The 26,933-nt window shown below is 45.0% G+C and overlaps 1 protein-coding gene across 2 annotated transcripts; it reads left to right on the top strand.

The window, feature by feature from the left end:
- The first annotated feature begins 13,470 nt into the window (after positions 1–13,470).
- On the top strand, positions 13,471–24,147 carry GGCT (gamma-glutamylcyclotransferase). 2 transcript variants are annotated; one of them, XR_013921860.1, is made up of 5 exons: positions 13,471–13,636; positions 16,795–16,940; positions 19,956–20,091; positions 22,356–22,663; positions 23,742–24,147. XR_013921860.1 is itself a non-coding variant. In XM_080339958.1 (4 exons), exons 1-4 carry the CDS (start codon positions 13,502–13,504, stop codon positions 22,503–22,505), a joined length of 567 nt encoding a protein of 188 aa, XP_080196084.1. In that variant the 5' UTR covers positions 13,471–13,501; the 3' UTR covers positions 22,506–24,147. The 2 variants fall into 2 exon arrangements, 1 of the variants encoding a protein (XP_080196084.1); XM_080339958.1 differs by having other exon boundaries at positions 22,356–24,147.
- The last annotated feature ends 2,786 nt before the right edge of the window (positions 24,148–26,933 follow it).

Genomic DNA, 26,933 nt, shown 5'->3' with positions numbered 1-26,933 from the left:
TGCAGCTTTCTGACCTTTACATTAATGACCCTCATCAGCTGATTTTTTTTATTTTTTTTTTTAAATTCAGAGCAGCTTTAGCTACCTGTGTTACACTCTGCAGATCTGCATTCTAACTGACCTATATCCTTATGTCCCTGGACTTCATGGAATGCACTTCTCTTGCTGGAGTAGCTGGACCTAAGAAACCTTAGTGTAGTTGTGCTCCTACCTTCCAGGGTCTTGTCTCTAATATTGCAAAACACAATGTGTTCAATCATTCAGAAAATTCCCGACTCTCCTTTCCTAATGCACCTGCGTGGGGCAACAGCTGGCTATCAGATAATTTCCCAGTCCTACCAAAAGCCAATATAGGAAAGAAAAATGAAGGCAAACCAGAACAGAAGGATGTGGTCTGAGTCAGGCCTGAAGAAGCTCACAATGACTTGAAAAGGAGTGGAAAAAATTACCTGCTTTGTTGATTTAATGGACCAATTATTATTAATCTAGAATGGTGTTTGCACAGCAAAGTGTTCACAAAGGGAACATTTCTCATCCCTCTCCCTCTCTAAACCAGAATGGATCGGGACACTCTCCTGTAGACACTGCAGGAACAAAAAGGAGATTCTCCTGTCCTGATCAGTCAAGAATATTTTATCTGTGGCAGGAGAAATAAAATGATTGCTGGAGTAAGTATCACACAAACTAGAACTTAGGGGGCTTCACGATCACTCTTGTTTAGTATCAATTGTTTTGACTGATCCACTGGATCACTACAATCACTGGTAGAATGGGGAATTAAAGGGATGGTTGGGTCACTTGTTTGAGAGATACAAGGTATATATAATTTTACCTCCTTGGCGTTCCGGGACAGGCACTGAGAATTTTGTCCTGCTTAAATTAGAAACAGACAGACTGTGGTCTTTTTCCTCAGTTGCAAGGGTGATTAAATTCTGAGCTAATTAAACTGCATAGTAATTACTTTTCTTTTTTAATGTGCCCTCTAAAAGTTGTACCATTGTAGCCATCAGATTGGTGAGTGCTTATAAAATACTTCTCTTTTTTGCTGTTGGCGGTCAGAGGGAACTCCTGGGGGCTCTGACATTCACATCTACTGCTGCTCAGACCCACTTCTGTCAGGAACAGCAGAGAAGCACCAAACACCAGACACCCAAGAACATAGAAACCCCCAGGAAACCTGAAGAGAAGGAAGCTCAGTGACCAAATAAAATTCTCCTGTTCGGCTGGTGAATCTGGAAACAGCAAGACAAGAATATTGTCTCCATGAGGAGGTGAGTACACAAGTCCTGGTGTGAAGTCACAGCTCGTGGCTTCAATCCTGGCCCATACCACTACAGAGCTTATCTGGGATTATTGGGGTGGCGCCACTGGCCTTCACACCCTGTGCCTGAAGCAAGGGAGGACCATGGCTTGCCCCTGTCCTCCTTCTTCCCGTCTTTGAACCAACTGATGAGCACAGGGCTGGAGGGCAGAGGAGGAGGCTGCCAGCCACTTCCAGTACATCATGCTCTCACCCCTCTGTCAGGGAAGTGAGTAATACTGCTCTCACACTTTTCCCTGCTTATACCCCAATTTGCTCTCCCACCGTGAGCCATCCCAGGCAAATCCAGCCTTTCCTCACGTAACACCACTCTGCAGTCAACAGGAGTTTGAGTGGAAATGGAGGAACAATCCAGGTTTGGGCTACAGCTGTGGGAAAACTTCATCCTCATGAGAGTTTGGTTATAACCACATTTTCATATTAGTAAGATATTTAAAGCTTAAGAAAAAACATCTCTTTCCTGCTCAGCTCTGTTATCTCTGTCTGTGTTCTAGCCAAGGAGCACCTGATAAAGACTCAGTATTTTTCCACTAATTAAGTTGCTTTAATTAGTTGTGACTGCTAATTTAAATTAGCTCTAAGAATAGGTATAGCCCTCAAGAGAGCAAAGAACAATGAATGTAGACTCTTCAGAATAATGTGAGGGAAAGCTCTGCTTTAGGAAAGGCATTCAACCAGGTAGACCAAGGCATCATTGGATGCACAGCTGGTTACTTAAATTTGTCTATTTTTTCTTTCTTTTCTTTTCTTTTCTTTTCTTTTCTTTTCTTTTCTTTTCTTTTCTTTTCTTTTCTTTTCTTTTCTTTTCTTTTCTTTTTCTTTTTCTTTTTCTTTTTCTTTTTTTTTTCCTTTTCCTTTTCCTTCTCCTTCTCCTTCTCCTTCTCCTTCTCCTTTTCCTTCTCCTTCTCCTTTTCCTTCTCCTTCTCCTTCTCCTTCTCCTTCTCCTTCTCCTTCTCCTTCTCCTTCTCCTTCTCCTCTCCTGACAGTGCCTGTTGATACCTTCTGGAATTACAGTCACAGGGTTTTTTTCCCCATGATGTGATCCCAGCTGGATTTTTGCCTGGACGAAAAAGGCACTTTGGACAACCCTGTATTACCTTCATACAACATGAGAACGAGAAATAACACCCTGGCTGTGTCTTCCCAGTGACGGCATACTGCATTTCCCACACCTCTGAGACAGTCAGGCCATTAGCAGTTCTTTCCATTGCCACCTTGCTTTCACCACACTGAGGGACCACGCCGTGTGAAAAATGAACACACTGATGGTACATACCAGGGTTGGCTCACCCAACTTGTTAGTGCATGGAGCAGGGGTGGAAGATGAGATCAGAACCCTACAAAGGAGAAGGAGATCCAGGACTAATGCTATAGATTACCTGGTTCCTGATTCAGAAACATGCAAAGAGTTTCTCCAAGGAGGCAAGCTGGACCAGAGGCGCAGAAAAAATCAGACATATTTTCTTTCTCATTTTCACAAGCACAATTCTATCCACAAAGGAGGGGAATGGGGAAAACAAGGGGAGAGTTTTGATCCACTGTTGTGATTATTTTAGCAATACATCTGCATTTTAAACACCCTGATGTGTTTATCACTGCAGGAAGAACTTGCTCTGCAGAACCAGTAGGGCTGCCTGCAGATGCAGACAAATGTATAGAAAATCTATTGAGACATGCCAGTAGGCTGTCCTGTGAAAGGATTTTGAAACTAGATACAAAAAAAACCCAAACTGTTTACTGAAGAGTGAAATGTTCTAGCTAACCAAAACGTTCTGGAGCCAGGAGAGAGTCTTTATCACTTGCACAGATGTACATATAACAGCCTCCTTCAAACTCAGTAAAATACAGCTATTTTAGAAATAGCAGCAACTTCTCATCCTTGTACAAACAGCTGTGGTTGGCCATTGTTGGAAAGGCCAGAAGGTATTTGCTTTCCCCTGGCACTGACATGAATCTTTCAGCTGTGAAGCAAGATCCCAAGCCAGCGATTTGGACTTCATGACGGCACGCTTCTTTTATTTTTTCCCCAGGAAATACCACTTTGAGCTTAACAAACACGACAGCCTGTTGTAACAGAAGCATGGGTTCTGTGGGATATGCATATAAAACATAAACCAGCAGATTAAATTAAGTTTTGCAGATAAGCTGATCCACTTTCCTCCAGGGAGCACATCAGAACAGGGACATGAAAATACGCTTGCAAAAGTCTCCATGGGGTTAACCACCCTACATTCAAATAAGGGTGTTGCATTCTCCACTCTCCACCCTGTCAAATATTGTAAATCCCTATCAGCCCTACATGAGGTGCCTCACCGCTTGAAAAACCCCAAAGAGCTGGCCAGCATCAATGCAAAGATGACATTTTTCAACACATTTTTTCACTTCATCATTGTTCCAGGAAATCTGGATTTGTTTGGGGGTTTCTCTACTGTGGGTTTTTTTTGGGTTTTGTGGGTTTTTTAGCTGTTATGTTCTAAAATGGTAATTTCTTGAAAAACCTAATTGCTGCTAAATACACCAGGAAGGCCTCTTCAAGCAAACAGTTAAACAATTATAATGGAATATATTAAAACAAGGCTTCTGCGATATGATGGGATTGATTTAAGAGAGTTCCAGGAAGCTGGAGCCTGCTGCTCTGTGACAAATGACTTCCCTGAGAAAACCCAGTAAGTGAAACATAATTACATAATGGAATTGGTCTTGAAATACCACTAGCTCCAAGATTTGGAAATCAGCAGGCCCCAGTGACCTTGTATTTAACATCTTTATTCATGATCTAGGAAAAGAAAAGGTAAACAGCAAAAAGGATAAACCAGTAGACAAGAAGAGGCTTCAACTGAAGCAGAGGCTGACAATGTCAGGTTTGTTTAGTCCATGGGGAACTCAAATGGAAAGAGATCTGATTAGGGAACTTAAGCGAGATGTTACAGGCTACACCAAAAACCAAGTCTGACAAGTCATTTAAGGGCAGGACAGAATGGAGGGTTGTGGAATGGGAGAACAAGGCAAGCAGAAGCAGAGGAAAACTTTAGCTTATTGATGTGATTTAGGGTCACATGAGAAGTACGTATGATGCCCACCTGAACTCAAGAGGTTTAGAAGCATTTTGCTTCACAAACATCGCTGCACTCACACATTAGCCCAGATTACCAGGATCAGAAAACTGAGCAGTGCAAATTGTGCCTTCCCACCCACTTCATCTTGAAAAATGACAGTGGCAATGGCAGTCAACCACGAGCCGTCCCCTGGGCCACTGGTAATGCCAGTCAGCCCTCATAGTGGCAAGCAGGTAGGAAAGTCTGCTTCTTTCCATGGGAACCAAAGTGTACTTGGGGCCCCAGAGGGTTTGGCTGTGGCTCCAGAAGGGATTGATTTCATTCATGAGTGAACATGAGGATGAGGAAATGTCAAGACCCTGTTCCCTGGGACACAAACTGTGCTCAGAAGATGAGTGAAACCGGGGAGGCTATGTCATGGAAACCTTAGGCTTGAATTCCATAGCCAAAACTGAAAGGGTAACTATTGCATTTAAAGCAACTACAAAATCTCTGTTCAGTGCTACGTAACACCATGGGGTGTTCATCCCTTCCAGAGGGGACAGGGGCTGGGGTGAGAACCAGCCTTTCCCATGTACAGCAGAATGAGTAGGGCAAGCACCAGCCTTCCCCATGTACAACAGAATGAGTGGGGCAAGAACCAGCCTTCCTCATGTACAGCAAAATGAGTGGGACAAGCACCAGCCTTTCCCGTGTACAGCAGAATGAGGAGACGGTGAAAGATGCCACAGCCTTCCCAAGCAGCAGGTTTCCATCCACGTCACTCCCTCCCTGCACAAAAACACTGCTGGCAAAATGAAACCTAGATCGGAGTGAGCAATACCCACGGTTTTGTCAGGGGCTTTCCAGTGTCCCCCTTACTTGAGGGTGAGGAGAAGCTGCTGTCCCAGTTATAGCCTGTAGGAAAAATCCAGAGACGGGCAAATTTTGGCTTTTTCTGCACACTGCCAGGCCTTACAGCCACCCTGTATTCCCCGTGGAGCGAGAGTGTCACCTGGTGGTCACATTCCCCCCACGCTAGCCACAAACTGATTTTTTATTACTGTCTTTTTGCACGCTCGATATAGTGGAAATGGCGGGGGAGCACTTTGTAGAAAGCAGTCCTGATTAACTAGATCAGTGACAAATGCTGGCTGCCATTATTCCTGTAAGTCACTATTTTGTGACGTCCCTCATCACACAAGTAGCAGCAATTCACTGTCTTTGCAGCATGCCCGCTGCACGAACCTCCATACCCACATCATTATGCTCCTGGGAGTGGAAAGGAAGGAACAAGGACCTGTTTTAACTTGCTGAAAACATGTATCGTTTTTTTCCTGACTGCTTAAAAAATAATAATAATAAAAATAATAATCAGTGTTTCCTATGCAGGCAGAGATAAAACAGGCCGGTTTCCTATCAGCTACCAAATGTGTGTCTCTAGAGCTGCTTAGGGCCACACATGCCTTGGAAAAATATGTTGTTACTCTCCTTCTGTCTGTTTGTGAGACATTCTGTGCCTCGGCAGGACACGACTTCTGTAACTCCCTGCACTCTGCAAATCCTGTGAATAATAGATGTGCTCTGAGGCAGAACTTCTGCCATCACATCACTGACTCGTCTAGCAAGCTGAATTTTTGGTGCAGAGGGCTCTGTGTGAGAGATGAACAGAAAAACAAGCCCATGCAAAGCACTGAACCTGGGACAGCGTGTTTTCACGGGATTCAGATCTTGCTGCTGAATGACTTTGGTACAGCTGGAGCATGAGTGCTTCATTAGAGATCAGAGACTGAGGGGTTTTCTGTCCCCTTACTTCTGACAAACATAAATTCCTGCTGGAAGTTTTTCTGCAGCGGGGCCACTGTCTCTCTCCTGGGTGGGGACTTTGCTGCCTAAGAGCAGCTGTACTCAAACTGCTGCCTTTCCCTCTTTGAGACTTCTTATTTCTTTTTTGCCCAGCTGCTCCCTTTCCAAAAATTCACAGGAACTTACAGTCTCAGACATCAGCGTCTCTCTGCAGGTTTGGTAGGAGCTGCCTAACCTGCTCAGCAGTCACTAGTCTGGGCAGTGAAGGATGTGCATGTAGTTGGGTAGGCACACGTGTGCTAGCACAAGCTGCGCTTAAGAAAACAGCTACGAAATCTGGGGCTGCATGAAACAAAATCCAACTCTCCATAGCTGTTTGTTCTGAAACAAAGTGATGAGAGCAAAGATGAAGCAATCATACAGCAACTGCCACGGGGCACAAGCTGCTGGGGTTGGCTTCTCTATGTGCCAGGCTCACCTTCCTGGGCACCAGAACAGTGCTCAGAGAGCGTGCAGGCACCACCGTGCACCAACATAGGCAGAAAACAAAGAAAGGGTGACTTTATGTGAGCACCACAATCTATTTTAATGAAGACTTGGATCTGCAGGTGTCGCCTGCAGACCGCTTCTCTGTTTTTTTTTTACCCAAGAAACCCTTAAGGTACAGAAATGTGATAGTATACAATGTCTCTCTGATCTATCTGGTGAAGAAAGCAAAGAATCACTAGCACCCTTCCCTACAGAAAGTTTTTTCTCCTGTCCTGCACCAAGGGTCACATCCCTGATGCAATGGCAGAGACTGTGGAATAAAGGTAAATGAGGGGAGAGAGATGGTAGGCAGAGTGCTCCATCACGAGAAACAAGGACTAAGAATATGGTCATTCAAAGTCAACCGTGACACAAGCTTGTGTCCATCTCAACCACAAAAGTCAACAATGTAAGAGTGCGAGATGGAAAGAAAAACAGCTTTGAGGGACAAAGGCTTCATTCTTTCTTGGTCTGCCTTGAGATCTGCCCGCAGATGGCAGAGGAGCATTAATATTCTTGCCCATTCTCCAGAGATACAGAGCTTGCCCTCGGGCTGCTCTCTTCCCCTCCTGGTTTGCAATCATGTGGCTGGAGTGAGGAAAACACGGCCAACCCCCTAACCACCACCACCAAGTCCCATGCAGCTGAGCTGGACCAGGTCTTGCCACTGGTTCAAAGATCTGCTTACACAGAAGAGCAGAGCAATGGTGATCCACAGTGCAACCTCAAATGGTCATTGTCACACCAACGCAATGCTGAAGGTTGGCCTCTTATTGTGACACACAGGGATTTTTCTGGTTTAGCTTATGTCATGCTGAAATGAGTTTAAAACAAGTGGGGGAAAAAAAAAATGTGGCACTTTTATTCCACAACAAAAACATCCACAAAGGCCACCAGCCTAGTGGAAGGACTAAATTAAATTTACTGGTAATTGCTGAAACATTTCTGCCCAGAATCACCCAGTGGGGGCTTGTACCATGTTTTGTGAGGTCTGTGCAGGACTAGGAGAAGTGGCACAACCAGGGCCTGTTTTAGCATCAATGTCACCTGGTTTTGCCACAGTGCCAGCACTGCACATGCAGACAGGGAGGTGCTACCACCCTTCTCCAACCCAACAAGTCTCAGGCCAAAGCTCTCCTCAGAGCTTCTTCTCAGGGTCACAGTGCTGCTTCTAGGAAAGCATGTGGCCACCGGGCATGCTCCTGCATGGTGGCTGGAGCTACGTGATGTCTTCTGCAGCACTGAAATGGTTATAGACATGGCAGTACCAGCTTACTTTGTTTGAAATATACTGCGTGGTTCAAATGTAAAGCCATAGGTTTAATACAGGACTGGAAAACACCATCCAGAACTGAATTTATTTTATAGTTTTCCTGTGCTGAAAAAAGAACAAAAGGAGGAAGAAAATAAGAGCACTACCAGATCATAGAAGGTAAAAGGAAGAAAGCAAATTAACATTAAAAAAAAAAAAAAAACAGAAATAGAATGTACATGGACACTAAATAGCAGGGCTGCCTAAAGGCCAGCAGGGTATGTCCCTTTCATCTGCCAGTCTACATTCAATAGTTATAACATCCATTGGGAAAAAAATTCTCAAGTACTCGACAGCCCAGAGATACAACCTGCTTGGTGTTTGGTGACACCCAAGTTCCCACCAGAGGAGAATGGCAATGCAAACTGGTCCCCTGAAAGCAGCAATCACTTCTCTGTTGGGAGATGTTAATGCACCCTGAGACAAGGGACCGCAGAAACGTCACACTGACAAAAGTCTCTTGACACAGCAAACTAAGAGGTTTCAGAGAAACTATTTTGACAAGATGTCCTGTAAGTGTTTGCTCTGTACCACTAGAGAATTGTCATAATTCAGAAAAACTTAACGTTGAGACAAGTAGAAGACCAGGTCATAGGAAAGAAGCCAGGTTTTGAATTTACACAAAAAATGAGCAGAATTTCATCATTAAGCTGTTCCCCCTGTACACTTACATACAAGATAAAAAAGTGGGTTCCAGGTACAGCCTGTGCAGTACAACCCAACATTCTTCCTTTGAAAACTGATGTAACACTTAGAAAGATTTTTCAAACCCAGTGCTGAACTCACACCTGCAAGTACCTGTAGGTCTGTGAGCAGAGCAGATGCTCTCACAAGCCAAAGTGACTAAGGCCAGCTGCATGCTGGGACTGCATGCACCAGGATCTGTTTGTAAAAGCCCTTCGCCACGTTTCTTGTGTCCAGATTTCATGCACGTCATTTTTTAGTGCTTTTTTTTTTTCCAATAGATCCCATACATTTTGTTTCTCCAAGAGTTAGAAGGAGCTCGAGTGGCAAGAAATATGTCACAGTCTGTCTGGACAGACCTGGTATGAGCAAAAGCAAGACACAGATACACACCTTTCTGTTTCCCATATCTCATCTGGAGGAGGGATTCACATGGATCACCTTTCCCTTTGCTTCTTCCTCCACCCTGAACAGCACACACCACATAGTGACATTTCAGGACTGTGCTGAGAGGGCAGCAGCCAGGGAGAGCTTGGGGCTGCCTCAGGAATGGCCCAAAAAACACTTTGGCATTGGCCAGAGCCAAAAAAATTAAGGTTTTTACATGCACAGATGCAGCCACTTTAATAACCCATCTCTCCTAAATGACTGCACATGCTGTTCACAGAAATATGTAAAAATGGAATTGCAAAATGAATTATGGATATTCCTCCTCATCAGCGGGGTTTCGAGTCCCGTGGGTCCGTGGCTATTCTGTCAGGTAGGGCAGAGAAAGAGGCTGGGCTTCAGCAGGACATCGTGGTCCCTGTTTTGTGGGGAAGGAACAAGCACAGCAACACCATGACACGCTGTAAAATCATTTGCATTCATTTGCATGAATATGAGATCTCTGCAGACCCCCAGAACTTGTACACTGTATTAAGAAGCTACCACCAGCTGTAGCCCTCTTGCAGCAAAAAAAAGGTATAATTTCAGTGAAATACTAATTGCAGAGCAAATCCTACTAGGGCTCCTTGGGGAGGAGAGAACTGCTGTGGGGAGGACTGCACACGTGGTTCATTTGCATCAGCTGCCATTATTATTCCTCCAGGTTCCCTTTTTTTTCTTCAGCATTAATTAAAGCTCACGCTGTGACAATCATGGGGCAGAGAGGGAGTGGTGGTGAGGCACACTGAGTGACTGGCAGACATTTCATCAGGTTTAACTTATTCCACTACATCTTATTTTTTCCTAATTCCTTATTTTTTCCTAATTTCCTTATTTCTCCCCTAAAAATCTAAGAAGGGTACGCTCAGGAATAAACTGCATCTAGGGATAAAAACCTGATGGAAACAAATTCCTGCTTCCTCTGCATAAATAACCCTGTTGATCTCCTCTATGGACAATGCACAAACAGCTTTGGATATCCAGAGTTTTCTCTCATGTTTGGGAAGCTCCCAAACAGGAGTCATACTCCTGACTGCTTACTCTGTGCAGGTTTTGTAGTTACGTCCAAAGGGAAACAATGCCTCCAAATTGTTCGATGCTTCAAACAGGTTACCACAGGTCTCATATCAGCAGCTCTGGAGCCTTTGATTTCAGAACTGATTTAACTCCAGAAAAAAACAGGGTTTCATTTAACACCCTCCTCTCCAGGAGAGTTAATTGTCACTTGAAAAGGTGGTGAACCAGCAGAAGTGTGAAATCTATTACAGTAGTACCAATGAAGCCCTGCAGGTTTCTACTCAAGTCTGATGAGGAGCGGCTGAGGGAACTGGGGCTGTTTAGCCTGGAGAAAAGGAGGCTGAGGGGAGACCTTATCGCTGTCTACGACTACCTGAAAGGAGGTTGTAGCATGGAGGGGGTTGGTCTCTTCTCCTGAGCAGCAAGTAATACAACGAGAGGAAATGGCCTCAAGTTGCACCAGGGGAGGTTTAGATCGGATATTAGAAAAAAATTTTTCATGGAAAGGGTTGTCAGGCATTGGAATAGGCTGCCCAGGGAAATGGTGGAGTCACCATCCCTGGAGGTGTTTAAAAGATGCATAGACAAGGTTCTTAGGGACATGGTTTAGTGCTAGAGTTAGATTATGGGCTTCAGGAGTGCAAATTGACTGACTCAGTTAAATTAAAAATTAATCTCAATGCCATAAATCTCAACAGCATTTGAATTAGCATTATGCTATATTTGGAATAGGTAAAACCAGCTTACACCACCCACACCAAAACTGCGGTCCTGGAAATACTATTTCTCTTTGGTCATTGAACAGGCTTGGTATTCAGTCCAAAGTATAAAAATTGAAACCTCAACGTATTTTAATTTGAAAATGCCTTTTTGAGTGATTAAGTACTTAGAATTGAAAGTGGCGGTGTTTTAAATTAATTCTTGTCCCATAAGTTTAACTGTAATTTTGCTAACCAAGGTTTTCACATGCATAAACCCAGCTATGAGATCAGGGACTCAGTCTCCTCATTTGTCAATCATCTGACTTTGTAACATTTAAAGTCTTGATTTGAACAGCATGAAAAAGAACGCAAGCTTAAGAGTTTCCCCTTGTTCAAAATATACATGGGTTTTGAGTGAAAAATCATCAAAACAGTTGTTGAAACTCTGAGTGTCAAGAAAAGAAATGGCATTTTTTTTGCAGAATGTCCAAAGTTTCAATAATGCAAAAAGTGTTATGAAAGGCTGTGTAGGGATTTCTTTTTTAAAAAGTTGTTTTGAGATGAAAAAGTTAACAATTGCTACGTGCTTCATTCCAATTCCTATATAACATTTCTTCTGTTCAGAAGGAAATGTCAACCTCAGCTCACGAGGGAGAGCTCACAGCAAACCCAGACGGGCAGTTCAGCACACACCAATGCCCTCCGGCAGGTTTGGTCCCTGGAGCTGGCTGATTTTGGGGTACACAAAGCTGTGAGCTTTAGTCAAAAGCTGGGGGCCCTCCAGAGGCCGCTCGTGTGGGATCCCCACCATCCCACAGCCATCTCTGCCTGTTTTCTTGAAAGTAGCAGAAACTTGGTTATCTCTGAAGGCTCTTACTTTCTGTCACCTCTGATTGAAATTAGCCAGCAGTCCAGCAGCTGCTCGAGGAGCAGCGAGACAAACTTCTCCTTGCAGAGTTTGCGTTTCCTCAGGGAAAGGGGACTAAAAGCAGATACCAGAAGCAGATTTTCAAAATCTGCTGTTCAGCTGCTTGCTGTCTTAAGGAGCAAGATTGAGGGAGTATTGCTGTATAATCCTATGACCCGTGTAACAAGTAAACATGATGGTTCCCTCTCGCCCTAAAATATTTATTCCTACATAAGAAGAAGAAAAAACAAATCAAAACATCAACCCCAAAAGAAACAACAAAATTAAAAATAGAAAACTGCTTGTCAGGAAGGATCAGACTCACATTTATCACTTTGTGTGTTTTATGATGAATGACTTTGCCCACGCCTGCGTTGGGAAAACTAAAGCAGGGATTCAAATGAAGCACTGCACATGCAATCAAAGGAAGGAGGCTGCTTATTAGCTCTCCTGCTTGCTGCTTTCCCTTGCATGGGCGAAGATGTGTGCAGAGAGGCTGGGCGCTGTGCTGCCAGGGATCCTGTGCTGAATCCTGCGTGGGCTGCCTCTGCTCAGGATACCAATGTGGGCTTTTATATGTACACACACACATGTATATATATGCACATATTACTTCAGCGGCTTATTGCTTCTTCACACTGGTGAGACCCCACCTGGAGTCCTGCATCCAGCTCTGGAGTCCTCAGTACAGAAAAGACATGGACCTATTGGAGAGGGTCCAGAGGAGGCCACCAAGATGATCAGAGGGCTGGAACAGCACTGCTGCAAGGACAGGCTGAGAGAGTTGGGGTTGTTCAGACTGGAGAAGAGAAGGCTCCAGGCAGAACTTATTGCAGCCTTTCAGTACTTAGAAGGGGCCTGTAAGAAAGATGGGGACAGACTTTTTAGCATGGCCTGTTGTGATAGAAAAAGGGGTAACGGTTTTAAACTAAAGGAGAGAAGATTCAGGCTAGACATGAGGAAGAAATGTTTTACACAGGGTGATAAAACATTGGCCCAGGTTGCCCAGAGAGGTGGTAGATGCCCCATCCCTGGAGACATTCAAGGCCAGGCTGGACGGGGCTCTGAGCAACCTGATCTAGTTGAAGATGTCCCTGCTCATGGCAGGGGGGTTGGACCAGATGAGCTTTGAAGGTCTCTCTCAACCCAAAAGAGTCTGTGACTCTGTGCTCACGGGTGGCCAGTGGTGAGGTCTCCTCCTGTCTCACTTATGGCAGGGAAGGAGCGGAACTGCCCGTGTGCCTCTGCAGTTCCGCCTGCCCACACACCTGCATCTTCCCACCTTTTACTCTTGCATGTGCCCAGTTTGCTCTGAGCGCTCCCGGCTGGTGCAGGCTGAACTGCTTTACTACTCTAAAATCCTTTTGCTAATCTAAAATTCATGACTGCTTACATTCCTCTCAGAGGCAGCCACGATGCTCACAAGCAAAATGCATTGCACTATTATTTATAATGGTTACATTATTATTAATTTAGCGGGGGGTCTCTGACTCTCCCCGCGCTGGAGGAAAGGGCGTCCGGCTCCCGGCCATGACGAACACACCTTGCTTACGTCACGACCCCGCGTGACGTAACGCCGACAACACTCCCACCGCTGCTACGTCACAGCGCGGGGAGACCTGAGCGATCACGGAGCGGCGGAAGTAGCGGGGTGGGGGGCGTGGCGCTCAAGCGACTCTCCAATGGCGAGCGGCTCCGCTCGGAGGCCCCGCCCAGGCGGCCGCCGGCGGGAGGAGGTGTTAAAGCGGCGGCGCAGCGGGGCCGATGGAGTCGAGTGGTGGGACGAAAACGGGGGATGGCGGCTGTTTCCTGTACTACGCGTACGGCAGCAACCTGCTGCGGGAGCGGCTGCTGCTGAGCAGCCCCTCGGCGGCGCTCTGCGCTGTGGCGCGCCTGCAGGTGCGTGCGGGGAGCCCGGGGCGGCGGTGCCGCGGGTGGGAGGAGGCAGCCCGTGGGTGAGAGTCCGCTTGCCCAGGTGGGGTCGTGTGTGGGCCTGGCTCTGCTGCCCCAGCCCCGCTGGCCCGTCCTTCCTACCGGTAGCGGGGCGGACGTGGCACGGTTCGAGCAGGGGGGTCCCCATCATCCTTGGTGCCGCGGCGTGGGGACAGCCAGGGCCTGCTGTCTGGGCTGCCCTCGGCCAAAAAAACCCCAAACAATTTATAATAGTCCCACCTCTGTGGGGTTTATCTTACTGGGTTTAACCAAGTTTGTAAGGCTGCAAATTGAGATGTGTGAAGAGTTGCAAACCTGAAAGTGTAGGTAGCAGGTGCTTAGTTGGGTTTATGGGGCAAGTTTCTGGCAGTTTTGAAAGGATGATGCTTCATTAAAAAAAAAATAATCTAAATTTCTCCTTGCCCTTTGCGACAGTGGTTACAAGTGAGAAGCCTTCCCCACACCATGTGTTGGGTGGGACAGAAGCTTTCACCCTGTGCTGCACAACTGCAGCGGGCACCCTCCTGTGCCCAGCAGTTCTGCACACACCTGGGATTCTTAAATGTTTGTATATCAACTTGGCTTTGATGTAGACTTGGAAATATGAGCTCATGGTCATCAAGCTGTTGACATACACATCTTTGCAACTGGAAGGATGCTTGGAGGAGCAGAACATTGATTGATACTGCTTAAGGATGACTTGAAGGTTCTCTTGGGGTAACTGGCAGGAGATGACCTACATTAGAGCATGTGAGGGTGTTCCAAAACCTTGTAATTAATAGAATCCCTGTAGTCAGGGGGTTGGTGTCTCTTGGAACCATCAACTGAGGCCTGCTCACGTAAAGTGTGAGGCACTTACAGATGCCCCTGAGGAGCCGGATGTGCCGAGAGCCCAGCACCTTGCAGGATCAGACCTCAGAGGTGAGAAGGGCAGTAGTATTGCATACGTACCTATGAATAAAAGAAAGCCTTCTGCATCAGCCCCCCCTTTTGGGTTTCAGGTAGATTTTTCAGGTTAGACAGTAAGTGTTTTTGGCTGCGCTGCAGGCTGGCTGTTGAAGAGCTGTCAGTCAGGTGCCAGCCGGCCTTTGACCGACTGCTGTGCTCCCTGCTAACGTCGGGTGGCTTCTTTATTTTTTAAAGCTCTGTTAATCTTCAATCAAAAGCTGTAAGAAATGGGATTTCTAACAGTCACAGAAAGGGTATTACACTGCTACTTAGAAGGAGGGCCAAAGACCACGCTCTTGATCTAAGACCATATCTAGCATGTTCCCTCCTTCCTGCCGTGCTGGCTGCAGTTACCCGCATCGCCTAACAGAGGGTTCCTGCTTCCAGAACTGGAGCTAACCATGCTGTTTCTGTGCAGTCTCTGTTGCCATTTTGTTTTGTTTTGGTTTCTTTTTTAATACTAGGTTGATGTGAACACACTTGGCTCCACAGGATTGTTTCCTTGGAGCTGCCCTGCAAGCTCACATCCACATCTGTAACTTCAGTCTGTGACTCAACTGGGCTGTTTACTTGTCTGCAACCTGCTTAGGCTTGACTGTCTGCAGGGTCTAGTCCACAGTTCTCCTCATGCAGTAATCCAGTGACCTGAACGTTGCAAAGCCATTGTGCAGCAGGTTGTGGAATGGTTGATGACTAGTATGTCTAAGTAAACTTTTTTTCTAATGAAATTAGTTTAATGAGGGATATTTTATGGGGAAGAAAGGTGATTGTGTTGATGGAGTAAACAGTATGGCTTTGCCAGGCTGCTGATTATCACTTACACTCACAGAAAAAAATCATTAGTGTTCTGATCAGTGCTGTTTTTCTGTCTGTAAGCTTCAAACTACTCACCTTTAGCAGCCTGTTCCCCATATCTGGACAAATTACAAGAAGGTAACGTGTCTCAGAAAGTGAGTATTAATATGTACACACATATATTTCAAATCAAAATTATGGCTTGAAGAGGGTGATCATGAGAAATAAGTAAAGCTGTGGGGTTGTATAGGTTTGGGTTTTATTTTTCTTGTAGTTTTTAATTCTTTTTGCCTTTGCCAGATTTTGTTCTTGTGATTAAGCAGGTAGCCTTCCCTAAAGCTGTTTGGTTTGTTTTGTTTTTCCCTTCTCTACTGTAAGGGAAGGATCCACAAATTTGCTAACAAGTTAGAGTGGAAACTGAGTGTATCGAGTCAGATGGGAAATCACACTGGAAAAGTGCAAGAACCTGTTGTTCTCTTTTGTTTATATAGTAATATGTGACATTATTTTAGAAATCAAGTATCTCTTTTTCTTATAAGTGATGTTTTACCTTGAAAACACCTGAGTAAGCTCTCTCAAGGAGGCATATGCCTTGGCTTAAAAAATACCCAAGAATGTGCCAGTTGAGTGATGAGATGGCACAAAACACTGGAAAATACAGAGGATGGTACTTAATAATTGGGCAGTTGTATTAGCATATGCGGACAAGACCCAGTGCTCACTATCTTATAGGCTTTTTTGCCCCTAACTATTTTCCTGGATTCTGCATGGTAGCATTTGAGTCTTATAGCAGCACCAAAAGCTGCAAAGGAATGGGCACCAGGCAGGCTTGTCTTTTGAGGAACAAGAAGAAGGCAGTAGTCAGGTCCCTCCTCCACAGTACACCTCAGCCAAGGGCCCTTCAGCCTGTCTAATGGGAAGCCCATCAGTGATTCCATCACTGCCAACTTGGACAGAAGTCAAGCTGACTTCTCTTCAGCACTGCTGTATTTACTGCAGAACTGGGTATGTGTGTTACTCTTGAGAAAGGGCTACCTCTGCTTTCTTATCCTTAGAAATTGTCAGCTAATGTTTAGGCCAGACTACTAAGGGGTCTGTATGTCGATCCAGGTCTCTGCAAACCAAGACTTTTATCAGTCATGCTTTCTGCCAGACTTTCCTTCCCTTTGTCCCAGGGCTGTCATTTCTCATGGTGAGGTGGAAGAGGCTGACTTCAGCCCCATCTGAGGTGGGACCTGGATCAGTTCCTGCCTGTCTGTTCCTTCTGTGGGCCCAGCTGACTACTTGCAGCCTCTCCTTTAGCTGCCCTTTCCATGTAAAGAATAGCCAACGACCCTTGATCTGAAGTGAAAACTGATTCTCTGCCTTGGTTTCATTTGCAGGATTTTAAGCTCGAGTTTGGCCATCATCAAGGCAGGACAAGTTCTGTCTGGCATGGAGGTACAGCTACCATTGTTCAGAGCCCTGGAGATGAAGTATGGGGAATAGTGTGGAAAATGAACACTAGCAATTTAAGTTCACTGGATAAGTAGGTGACTTAACTTTTGCTGTCTTCTACTATATTAGGGAACAATTGAAAAGTAGCAGTTACGTTTTAGTAAAGAGCTGTGTGGAAGCTTTGGCATTGAAATCAAGAAGATGCTTTGAATTTAATATGTGCATTTCACTTCACAGTACATGTATTGACTTCTAACGCATTTGTGATTAAAATGGCTTTGTTTCCAAGCTGTTTGTCCTGTGACACTGTTCCTGTTGCTTTAGGGAGAGTTTCCCTTGAGACTGACATCAGTTTGTCTTTATACATCTGTAAACTCCAGTTGTAGTGGAAAAGGAAGGGATTGAGGACAAGACTTTGCAGAAGAGAAGGAGGTCTTTAATATAGGCAAAGGGACCTTTTGAAGAGGTTGTTTTGCATGTCTTTTCTTCCAAGGATTCAAACTTCTGTGAACTTGAGGTAGATCCAAGCAGGGAGCTGGGGTGTTTGGGTTTTGTTTTTTGGGTTTTTCTTTTCCCCTCTGAATGGGAGAGGCCGTCTGCACCACCACAGTGCATGATGGAAAATGTTCTGCCTGTGCCTGATAATTAAGACAGGTTTTAGGCAACCTGAGCAAGTTGTTCCCAGGCTGAAGTCTGGAGGACCACCTGGGTAAATAAATCAAGGAGTAGCAGAACTTCTTGCATGGTCTAAGGCAGGATTTAGAACTTATTTTCCAAGATTTTGGCTGGTGTCAGGTTTAGTGCAGCTTCTGGGATGTGCCTGCACAACATGGTGCTTCTGGTACACAAGGATCCTTTGTTCAGGGCAGTTCATCACTGTCAATTAATTCCAGTAGGAATCTGGGCTACTGAGGCTAAGGAAGCAGGGCATATTAAGCCCATTGAAAGCATTACATTAATACACTTCTTCTGCCTCTGGTACTGTTGCGATCTTGGTTATGGCTGCACTGTGCTGTGTAGACATGTCCTTATAACCTTGGCCATGAAACTTGAAGTTACAACTTGCTTTTCATTGCCTACAGTGAACCTGAAACACAACAGAAACTGTTGCCCAAGTTCTTTTAGCACATCGTGGGAATGGGCACGCTCAGCACTCTCAGGTCCTGGTTGGGAATGTTAGTCCCAGCAGGAGGGCATCTAGCTGGTATGCTTCTGGTTGGGGAGAGCTTCACATGTCCCTGCTTTACCTCCTCTGTTGCTTATACTAGGACTTACCTCTTGGTCCCTTTTCTGCTGACCTTTACTGAAATCTCCCAATTTACCATTCTTTCCTAAAGTGTAAACTTCAGAAGTATGAAAATCCTATCTGGTAGCTTTCATAGTAACACTTCATTTCCCCTCTATGGGGACAGCATTTTGTATTTTGTCTTCTAAAACTGTTGTTTATGTACTATAGAATTGTGGATCCATGGCATTTGTTTGATAGGAGATAAACTTTAGTGCTGGCTGAGATGCTAGAGCCTTAAGTGCTGTACCATCACCAGAAACAGGAGGACAGTCATTAACATTAAAAATTGGGGTTTTTCCCAGCTGCCTCATTGATGCCATGAAGGTGGACTGGAAATGGAAGGAAACAGGATGTGTTTTTGGCTTTTATAATGATAGTCGATGGTTTTCTTCTAAGGATTGCTCCTAACCAACTCAAGAGCTTGCATGTGTTCCTGCTAAAGAGCTTGGGATTCTTTAGCTGTGCAGAAGCACATATATTTGTAAGTTCTCAAACAAGTTATTTCCTGGAATTTCCAGGTATCATGAAAAAAACAAAACAAAACTACTTGCCCTTCCCCACTGCCTTTTTTTCTCCCAGTCTGGATAAAGAAGTCTCTGCTTTGTTATCCAGAAGCAGAGGAAGGGATGTGTAATTGATGCTGCATGTAATTAGTTGAAATACAAATAAAACAACATAATTATAGAAAACAAATATGGGAGGGGAATCTTTTGCTTAGATGGGTGTACTTTTTGGCTTCAAATGCATTTTTGGTGCTCTCTCATAGATTATTATTTTTTTTTTGTCCTCTGTACTTCACAAATCTCTATGTTACAGGCTAAATCATGACTTTTCCTCATATATCCTAGCAATGGATGTTAGTTAACTGGAACATTTTTCTTGCTCTTACACACCTGTGTGCCTTATTTTGCAATTTGTTGGCCTTGAATCTGCAGTTAGCCTGCAGTCTATATTTGCACTTAACCTAGTTACTCATCTAATGTGGCCTGTGTTTTGTACATTAAATAGCTTGAAATGGTAGTAAGTCTTTGAAAGAAAGTTGTCAAAATTATGTCCTGACAAGCAGCATTTAAACCCACATGGTGACTTGTGTCTAAAGTTAATTGTGCTATAAAGTCTGTCTTGTGTTGCTTAAGCTTGTCGTTTACTTCTTACTATTTCCTCAGACTGTAATTGGTGGCTAAATGCTAATGGTCAAAGACAATAAGTAGCCTTGGGTTTGAGTTTGGTTTTGTTTACCTAAGACAGCATGATTGTGCTAATTAAACAAAACAAAACAAAAGTTTTGCCCTGATCTGGCTTATTGTTGCTGTCTTATGCAAATGAAAGGGTGTCTTGGATTATTCATTGGAATGTACACTGGAAGAGTTGTGTGAGTTTCCCCTTATTCAAATGTAACACAATGGGTGAGATAAAACTTTGCAGTTGTTCATTATCTGAGAGGAAGGTAATGAATACGTGCCTGGTTCATTAATTCTGATAATCTTGGTTATGTTTCTCTTGCAGATTACCAGACTTGCACAGTAATTAATTGACAAGGAGTATTCTCTAACTTTGCAAGTTAACCACTAGTCACCTATCTTACAGACCTGAAATGATAGAAGTGAACGCTGCTGCTGCTTTAGAAACTTTTTTGATATGAAACAAGCTTGCACAAAAAGGGCAGGAATATGTTTTGCTTTATTTTTCTTTAAGACTGTTAACAGCATAGACCAGTGTCCTGTCTTGAATTCTGTTATAATAAATGCATATGTGTAACTGCACAGTTTCGAAGATGCATGAGTTATGTGGCATGAAAGAAATATATGTCCTTTACAGGCAAGAGGGAGTTGAAGGTGGTATTTATGTCCCAATAGAAGTTAATGTCCACACTGACGCAGGAAAGGTACTGACCTGTCGAAGCTACCAGATGAAGGACTACATCTGTGGTCCCCCTTCTCCTCAGTACAAAAAGGTAGGTGTTGCATCACTGTAATTTTTGAGAGAATAACAGAAATATATAATGCAGTAGTTCTGTTATATTTTAAAAGTACTTTATTTACAGTGGATGGAAGGCATGAGAAGCTCTAATGTAAAGGTATAACTTAACCCTTGTGCAATGTAATAGTGTTGTGCCCACATAAGATTGCTAGCTCTTAAAGGCCTACTAAATCAGTTTCATTTTTTGGCTTAGTTATGCCTTACATGAAGCCTCTGTTTAACTCGTGAATTAGTTATGATGGATGCAAGGATTTATGAAGGATGTTCATTACATAGATGCAGCAATTCTCTGTTTGAAAAAGTAATGTACTCCACTAAAAGGACAGAGGGAAGCTCCTGGGGGGAGAATACAGCACCCGGCTTGTAGTCTCAAGGACACAGATTATCCCTATTGTCTTATGAAGTATCTTACCATCATTTGTATCAAGAGTCTAACTGCCTCCTTTTATCAGGAAGAGGAGGGGCAGGTGCCGATCTCTTATCTCTGGTGACCAATGACAGAACCTGAGGGAATGTCAGGAAGATGTGCCAGGGGAGGTTTAAGTTGGACATGAGGAAAAGGTTCTTTCCCAAGAGGGTGGTGGAGCACTGGAACAGGCTCCCCAGGGAGGTGTCACAGCCCCAAGCCTGACAGTGTTCAAGAAGAGACCGGACAATGCCCTCAGACACATGGTGTGAACTGTGGGGTTGTCATATGCAGGGACAGGAGTTGGACTCAATGATCCTTGTGGGTCCCTTCCAACTCAGGACATTCTATGATCAGATGCATCGTCAGTGCACCACAGGACTTCCCACAACACTGCAGAGTACTGCAGGGTTCCCACTTGAAGGCTGGCGAGGCAAAGTGTTTCAACACCCTTCTGCAGCACGCTGGCTCTGTAGAGACACATGATCCAGTCACGCAGCAGGCCTGACCTGCTTAGCTTGTGAGATCCGATGCAGGTCCCAGCCTCAGTCAGCATGACTGCGTGTCTGGAATTGTGCAGCTATTAGCAATTGCAGATAGACATCACTGGAACATGTTGACTTTTTCAGACAAAAGCAAAGGGGCTTGAGCTTGTTAAATCCCAAGTGCGCCACCTTCTCTTACCTGAGGAACTCACTCTATGACTCAGCTTCCAGGGGGACAGCTAAGCCCAGCTGCTGCAGGACTTCTGAAAACAAAGCTTGCTTAGAAGGCAGGCTCTGCTGCTTCACAAACCTCCTCCCTGCCAAGCTGCATCCTGTCAGGACAGATCTTTTGTGGCTTTTCAGGGAGTTAATACATAGTCTGCTGCTGTGTGTCAGCTCTCACTACTGTGCTGTAATGGCAGACCTCTGATATTGGCAACTTTATCAAGCTGGACGTTCCCTCCTGCTGTTGTCAGGGTCAGTTTTTAGTTCTCTTCTTCATCCCTGCCCCCAGCTTTTATTTCTTCAAGTTAACTAGGCAGGAGGGGTGAAAATTTAGTACACGTGACTGCATCGGCATACAGTGATCTACATCGATCTACTGTTGTGTACTTTTTGTGGCAAAGTTCATCCTTTCTAGACACTTCATCCTTGAATTTCCTGGCTGTTGAATGCATAAAAGAATATTTACAATAGCATCAGCTTTTAAAATCTATGTATTTATCTGTTCATTTTGATATGGGAGCTTGCTGGTGTCTCCTTTCCCCTCAATGACACTTCTCTTTTTTCTTGCACCAATACTTAAGTTTATTTTGTATGTATAAGGAAAGCTGCAGTAACAAACTGTAAGGAATCTCTGCATTTTCACTAAGCTAAGTATCTGTTACTGTTATTCCTATAACCTGTCTAGGTACTCACTGTTGTGCTTTGGATTTGAACAGCTTAGTTTTTAAAATAACTTCAATAATATATGCTGCTTCTCACTCAGATGTGATACTAAGGCTGGCTGAAGGCATAAAAAGTTTTCATCCTTGCTGGAAGAAATAATGGAATAACTGAACAACAGCATAATTGTACAGTCTTGTGCACATTAGTAACATGTCAGAATCTTAGGGGTATGCCTTGGTAGTTACAAGCCTTTTCAGAGGAATTTTGTTGACACTATTAAGGTCTTCAGTGGTCTTTCAGAAGCTTTTTGCTGTCTTTAGGTATCAATAGCATTGTTGGGGATGAATGCTTTTGTTACCTCAAGTGGTTCTTCCTGTACGTGTAAATGTTTGGAGGGGTCTGTCCTTCCTAATACTATTATTGAAGACTTTGTTTTGTTTTCTCCCCTTTTGATTATAGGTTATCTGCATGGGTGCAAAACAGAATGGCTTGCCAGCTGACTATCAGAAGAAATTAGAAGCTATTGAAACAAATAACTATGCAGGGCCGGTACCAATCATGGAAGAGATTGAAGCTGCTATTAAAGCAAAGAAAATAAAGTCTGCATAGAATACCTCTGCACTTGCTTGGCCCTTCACCTTGATTTAGATACCTCTCTTCACTGTGCTGATTAGCAGTTTCTTTATTTATCAAGAGAAGATGAGTTTGCTGTGCATCTACAGTAAACCATTAGACACAATTTGCACTCTGAAGGCACACTGACATTGGTAATTTCTTTGCTTTGTATATATAGCTTGAGTACCTGCTGAAGTTTCTGCAGATTTAGAAATTATCTTTCTGTAATTGTCATGCAGTGCTGCATGAAAATTTGTGCTTCATGTCCTGTTTACTGACCTTTTTAAAAGAAAAAGGCCATCTTAATGAGTATTGGCATCTGTTGCCTCCAGAGGAATAAAGGCTGCAGGATCAGGCCCTTTGTTCTTAAATGTTGTATACATGATTATCAAGAATTTCAAAGATTTGTTAGATGCAAAGTAGACTCAAAACTCTAAACCAAAACTAAACTTTTTCCCTCTGCTGCTTCTCTTAATGGTTTGGAGCCCAAGCTATCTGAAGCTATGGTGTTCTTGTTTCTGTTTATATAGTTACCAAAGAAAGATAAGGAAATTTTTTTTTTTTTTAACTATCTCCATGTTATTAAGTATTAGTCCAAAAGGCAACCCAGGCATGAAGACAACATTCGGGAAAGGATCTCATTCAGAGCATAATGGACAACTCCTATCTATGTCTAGTAATCGTCATAAGTGATCTGGTTAGGTACAACCAACAGGTTTTAAAGAATTCATTTTAGCTGGATAATTCCAAGGTTTTTTTAAATGACCTTTTTGATGAGCTTGTTGCTTATCTAGGCCTCGGTCTTGTGTCCAGTGAAATCAGGAAGTCTCCTGTGAGTCCTAGTATCACAATATCACAGTATGTTTGGGATTGGAAGGGACCTCAAAAGATCATCTAGTCCAATCCCCCTGCTGGAGCAGGAACGCCTAGGTGAGGTCGCACAGGAACATCTCCAGGCAGGTTTTGAATGTCGCCAGAGAAGGAGACTCCACAACCTCCCTGGGCAGCCTGTTCCAGTGCTCTGTCACCCTTACTGAGAAGAAGTTTTTTTCTCAAATTTAAGTGGAACCTCTTGTGTTCCAGCTTGATCCCATTATCCCTTGTCCTATCATTGTTTGCCACCGAGAAGAGCCTGGCTCCATCCTCATGGCACTCACCCTTTGCGTTTGTTTCATGGTTTTGTTTGTCAAACTCCAGATGAACATACTTGTCCTCTCTTTTTTTCCACAGCTTTAACCTCTCCTGCAAAACTGGAAGCTCTTGTAAGGTTTAGAGTACTTATCTTCATGGTACTTGGCAACCCTTGTAGGTAGTCTGTGGGGGACAAGGAAAAATTTACAATCTGGAATATTTCAAACCACTGAATTTTGTCTTCTGTACAGTGGGGTTTTTTTTCTTTCAATGTACAGAGGGGTGTAAGATACAATCAGTGTCACTGAGTGACTACTTGGATAAATGATGACAAAGTAACAGACTTATGTCTTCTCTGCACAAAATTTTTCTGTAAACTGCTGCCATGCCTGTAGAGGTGCTGTCCTGATGTCTTATGCTGATTTCTAGAGCTGGGCATGATGACCACAGTAAAACATGGTACTTTCTGTATTAGCACTGTCTAGTCTGAGTGAATAAAACTGCAATTACCAAACATCTCCCTGTTCTGTTCAAGGCATGCTTCAAGAATATCTGTGGTGCTTATGTCAGCAAGAGCTGGTGATGTGGAAACGTTAACTGAAACTTCCATGGGCTATTTGCATTTTTAATGGTATAATTTCAGTACGGAGGGCAAAACTTGATACTTGAACACACTCCTCAACATCAGCACCACTTTTGCGTTACCCTTTTGGACTTTTAAGGGGGGGTTATTTTACTCTTGTGAAAATAGAAAATAGTAGAAAATAGAAAATAATATTCTGATGGAATTTCCTGCCCCTGGGGAATAGTGTGGGTGGAAGAGACTCTCAATATCATCAAGGCCAACCATAACCATAACTCTAGTGCTAAACCATGTCCCTAAGAACCTCGTCTATGTGTCTTTTAAACACCTCCAGGGATGATGATTCCACCACTTCCCTGGGCAGCCTGTTCAATGTCTGACAACCCTTCCCATGAAGATTTTTTTCCTAATATCCAATCTAAACCTCTCCTGGCACAATTTGAGGCCATTTCCTCTTGTCTTCTCACTTGCCACTAAGGAGAAGAGACCAACACCTTCCATGCTACAACCTCCTTTCAGGTAGTTGTAGACAGCGATCAGGTCTCCCCTCAGCCTCCTTTTCTCCAGGCTGAACAGCCCCAGTTCCCTCAGCTGCTCCTCATCAGACTTGTGCTCCAGTCCATCAGCTTTGTCATTCTCCTTCCATAATTTTTGTGTAATATATGTATCCATTTGCTTCCAATCTCTACTCATTTTTTACTGTTCTTGAACTATGTAAAATAGTTGAGTTCTTTTAAAAGTGAGAGCTGCTGTGTGGAAATAGGTTCTGTTTTACTTATCTGTTATAGTCAAAGACTGGCTGCTGCAGCACACATCAAACAAAGTTTGGAAAATCAGTGTCTTTCTGTCTCTCCCGATGATACTCTGTTTCCCTGACAATAAGACCTACTCTGAAAATAAGCCCTAAGTTTCATTATTTTTGAGGATGTTTGAAATAGAAGCCCTACTCCAATAATAACTCATTGCCAGGGGGTACTTGATGGCTCCTGTTGAGGAGCTCCTGAGGGCCGAGGGAAGGCCGCCTGCCCCAAGGCGGGACCCCCGGCAGCTCTCTCGGGGAAGGAAGCCTTCTGCCATGCCGGTGTGGGCAGCGAAAGGCGATGTTCGTGAGGCAGAAGAGCCCTTCGGCCATGCCTGCGTGGGGAGGAGCCGAGGCGGGAGCGACCGTGTGTGGGGCGGGAGAAACCCAGCGTGGGGCGGGAGCTCCTTCCCGGCGGGCCAGAGGGAAGCGTCCGTGGGCCGGCCGCCGCCCTGCTCCTCCCCTCGCCCCCTTCCCTTGGCCGCTGCGGTGAGTGCGGGGGAAGGGCCAGGGGCGGAGGAGGGTCGCGGGGCCGCCGCCCGCTTCGTCCGCCGCTCGGCGCCGGCGGTGCGGGGGGAGCGGCCGCCATGTCGTGAGGGGCGGGTGGCGGGACGGGGCGCTCGGGGCAGACGGGAGGGGACCGTGAGGTTGGCGGCTGCCCAGCCCCGGGAGAGCGCCGGAGGGTGTAAATCAAAGTATTCTGCATTTTGTAAACCAAAGTTTCTCTGTTACCGCGTGAAAGGCTGCGAGGTGGAAGGGGAAAGAGCTTCGCCCCGGCGTTTCTCGCTGGCGTCCGCCTCTCGGCGAGCTTCTCGCGCTCCTGAATTGAAAATTTTAGGACTTTTTATTTCGTTTTTCTTAAGCAGGGACGCCCCCCGCCCCCCCCGCCTCCGGGGAGGAGGTTGCCGAGTGGTGCGGGGCGAGGAGACGGGCAGGCAGCGCTGCCCCCGCAGCGACCCGGCGAGGGACACAGCGCCTTCCCACAAATACACAGGAATAAATACTGTTTTATAGCTGCTGGCCGGTGATTTAATTATCCTGAAGGCCGCTGGGGAAGGGTAGTGAGGAGCCGGGGGAGGTGGGAGCGAGCGAGCGCCCCGCAGCCGGGCGGAAAGCGCCGGCTGGACGCGTTGCCCGCCTGCCGTGGAGCCTGCCTCGCCTTTCCCGCCAGCGACGGATAAAACAGTAAAAAAAAACAAAAAAAAAGCCATTAATTTGCCCTAAACCTGACTGAAGATCCGTATCCGTGTGCTGACTCAACGTGGGAGTCGTTTCGGCCCGGTTGCTTTGCTCATTTAATAGGAAAGAGGGTGGGAAAGCAGGAGGTGGGGGCGGTTTGGACAGGTTGGTGGCCCATGGCTGTGTGGAGGTCATGGCGCGGCAGGAGGATGGTTTTAATTCCCACCCCCGCTGTGCTGCTGGCACCTGCGGTTAATTCAGCCACACCTTGGAATTCAGGCTGTCCCTGCTCGGGACCCCGTGTTGCTGGGTGGGTGGATGTGCAGGCACAAGCGAGCGGTGGTGTTGGGCAGGTGGAGTGGCTGTGGCTTATTAGGTTTGCTGTTAATGACCAGGACAAAGCTTGGGTGATAGAATGAGGAGAGCTGTGAACATATGATTCTGTCAATCGCAACTTTAATTGTAGAATTCACTTTAGGCTGAATGTGAAAACAGTAAATAATAGCAGAAAACAGGATGTGGATGTTGTGTACTTAGACTTCAGTAAAGCCTTTGACACCGTATCTCACAGCATTCTCCTGGAAAAGCTGGCAGCTCATGGCCTGGATGGCTGTACTCTTAGCTGGCTAAAGAACTGCCTGGATGCCCGGGCCCAAAGAGTTGCGGTGATTGGAGCCAAATCCAGTTGGCAGCTGGTCACAAGTGGTGTTCCCCAGGGCTCAGTATTGGG

The sequence above is a fragment of the Nesoenas mayeri genome (assembly GCF_963082525.1).
Source record: "Nesoenas mayeri genome assembly, chromosome: 2".
Lineage (NCBI taxonomy): Eukaryota > Metazoa > Chordata > Aves > Columbiformes > Columbidae > Nesoenas > Nesoenas mayeri.
Note: the sequence above shows the minus strand (reverse complement) of the source record. Positions and strands in the feature narration are given on the sequence as shown.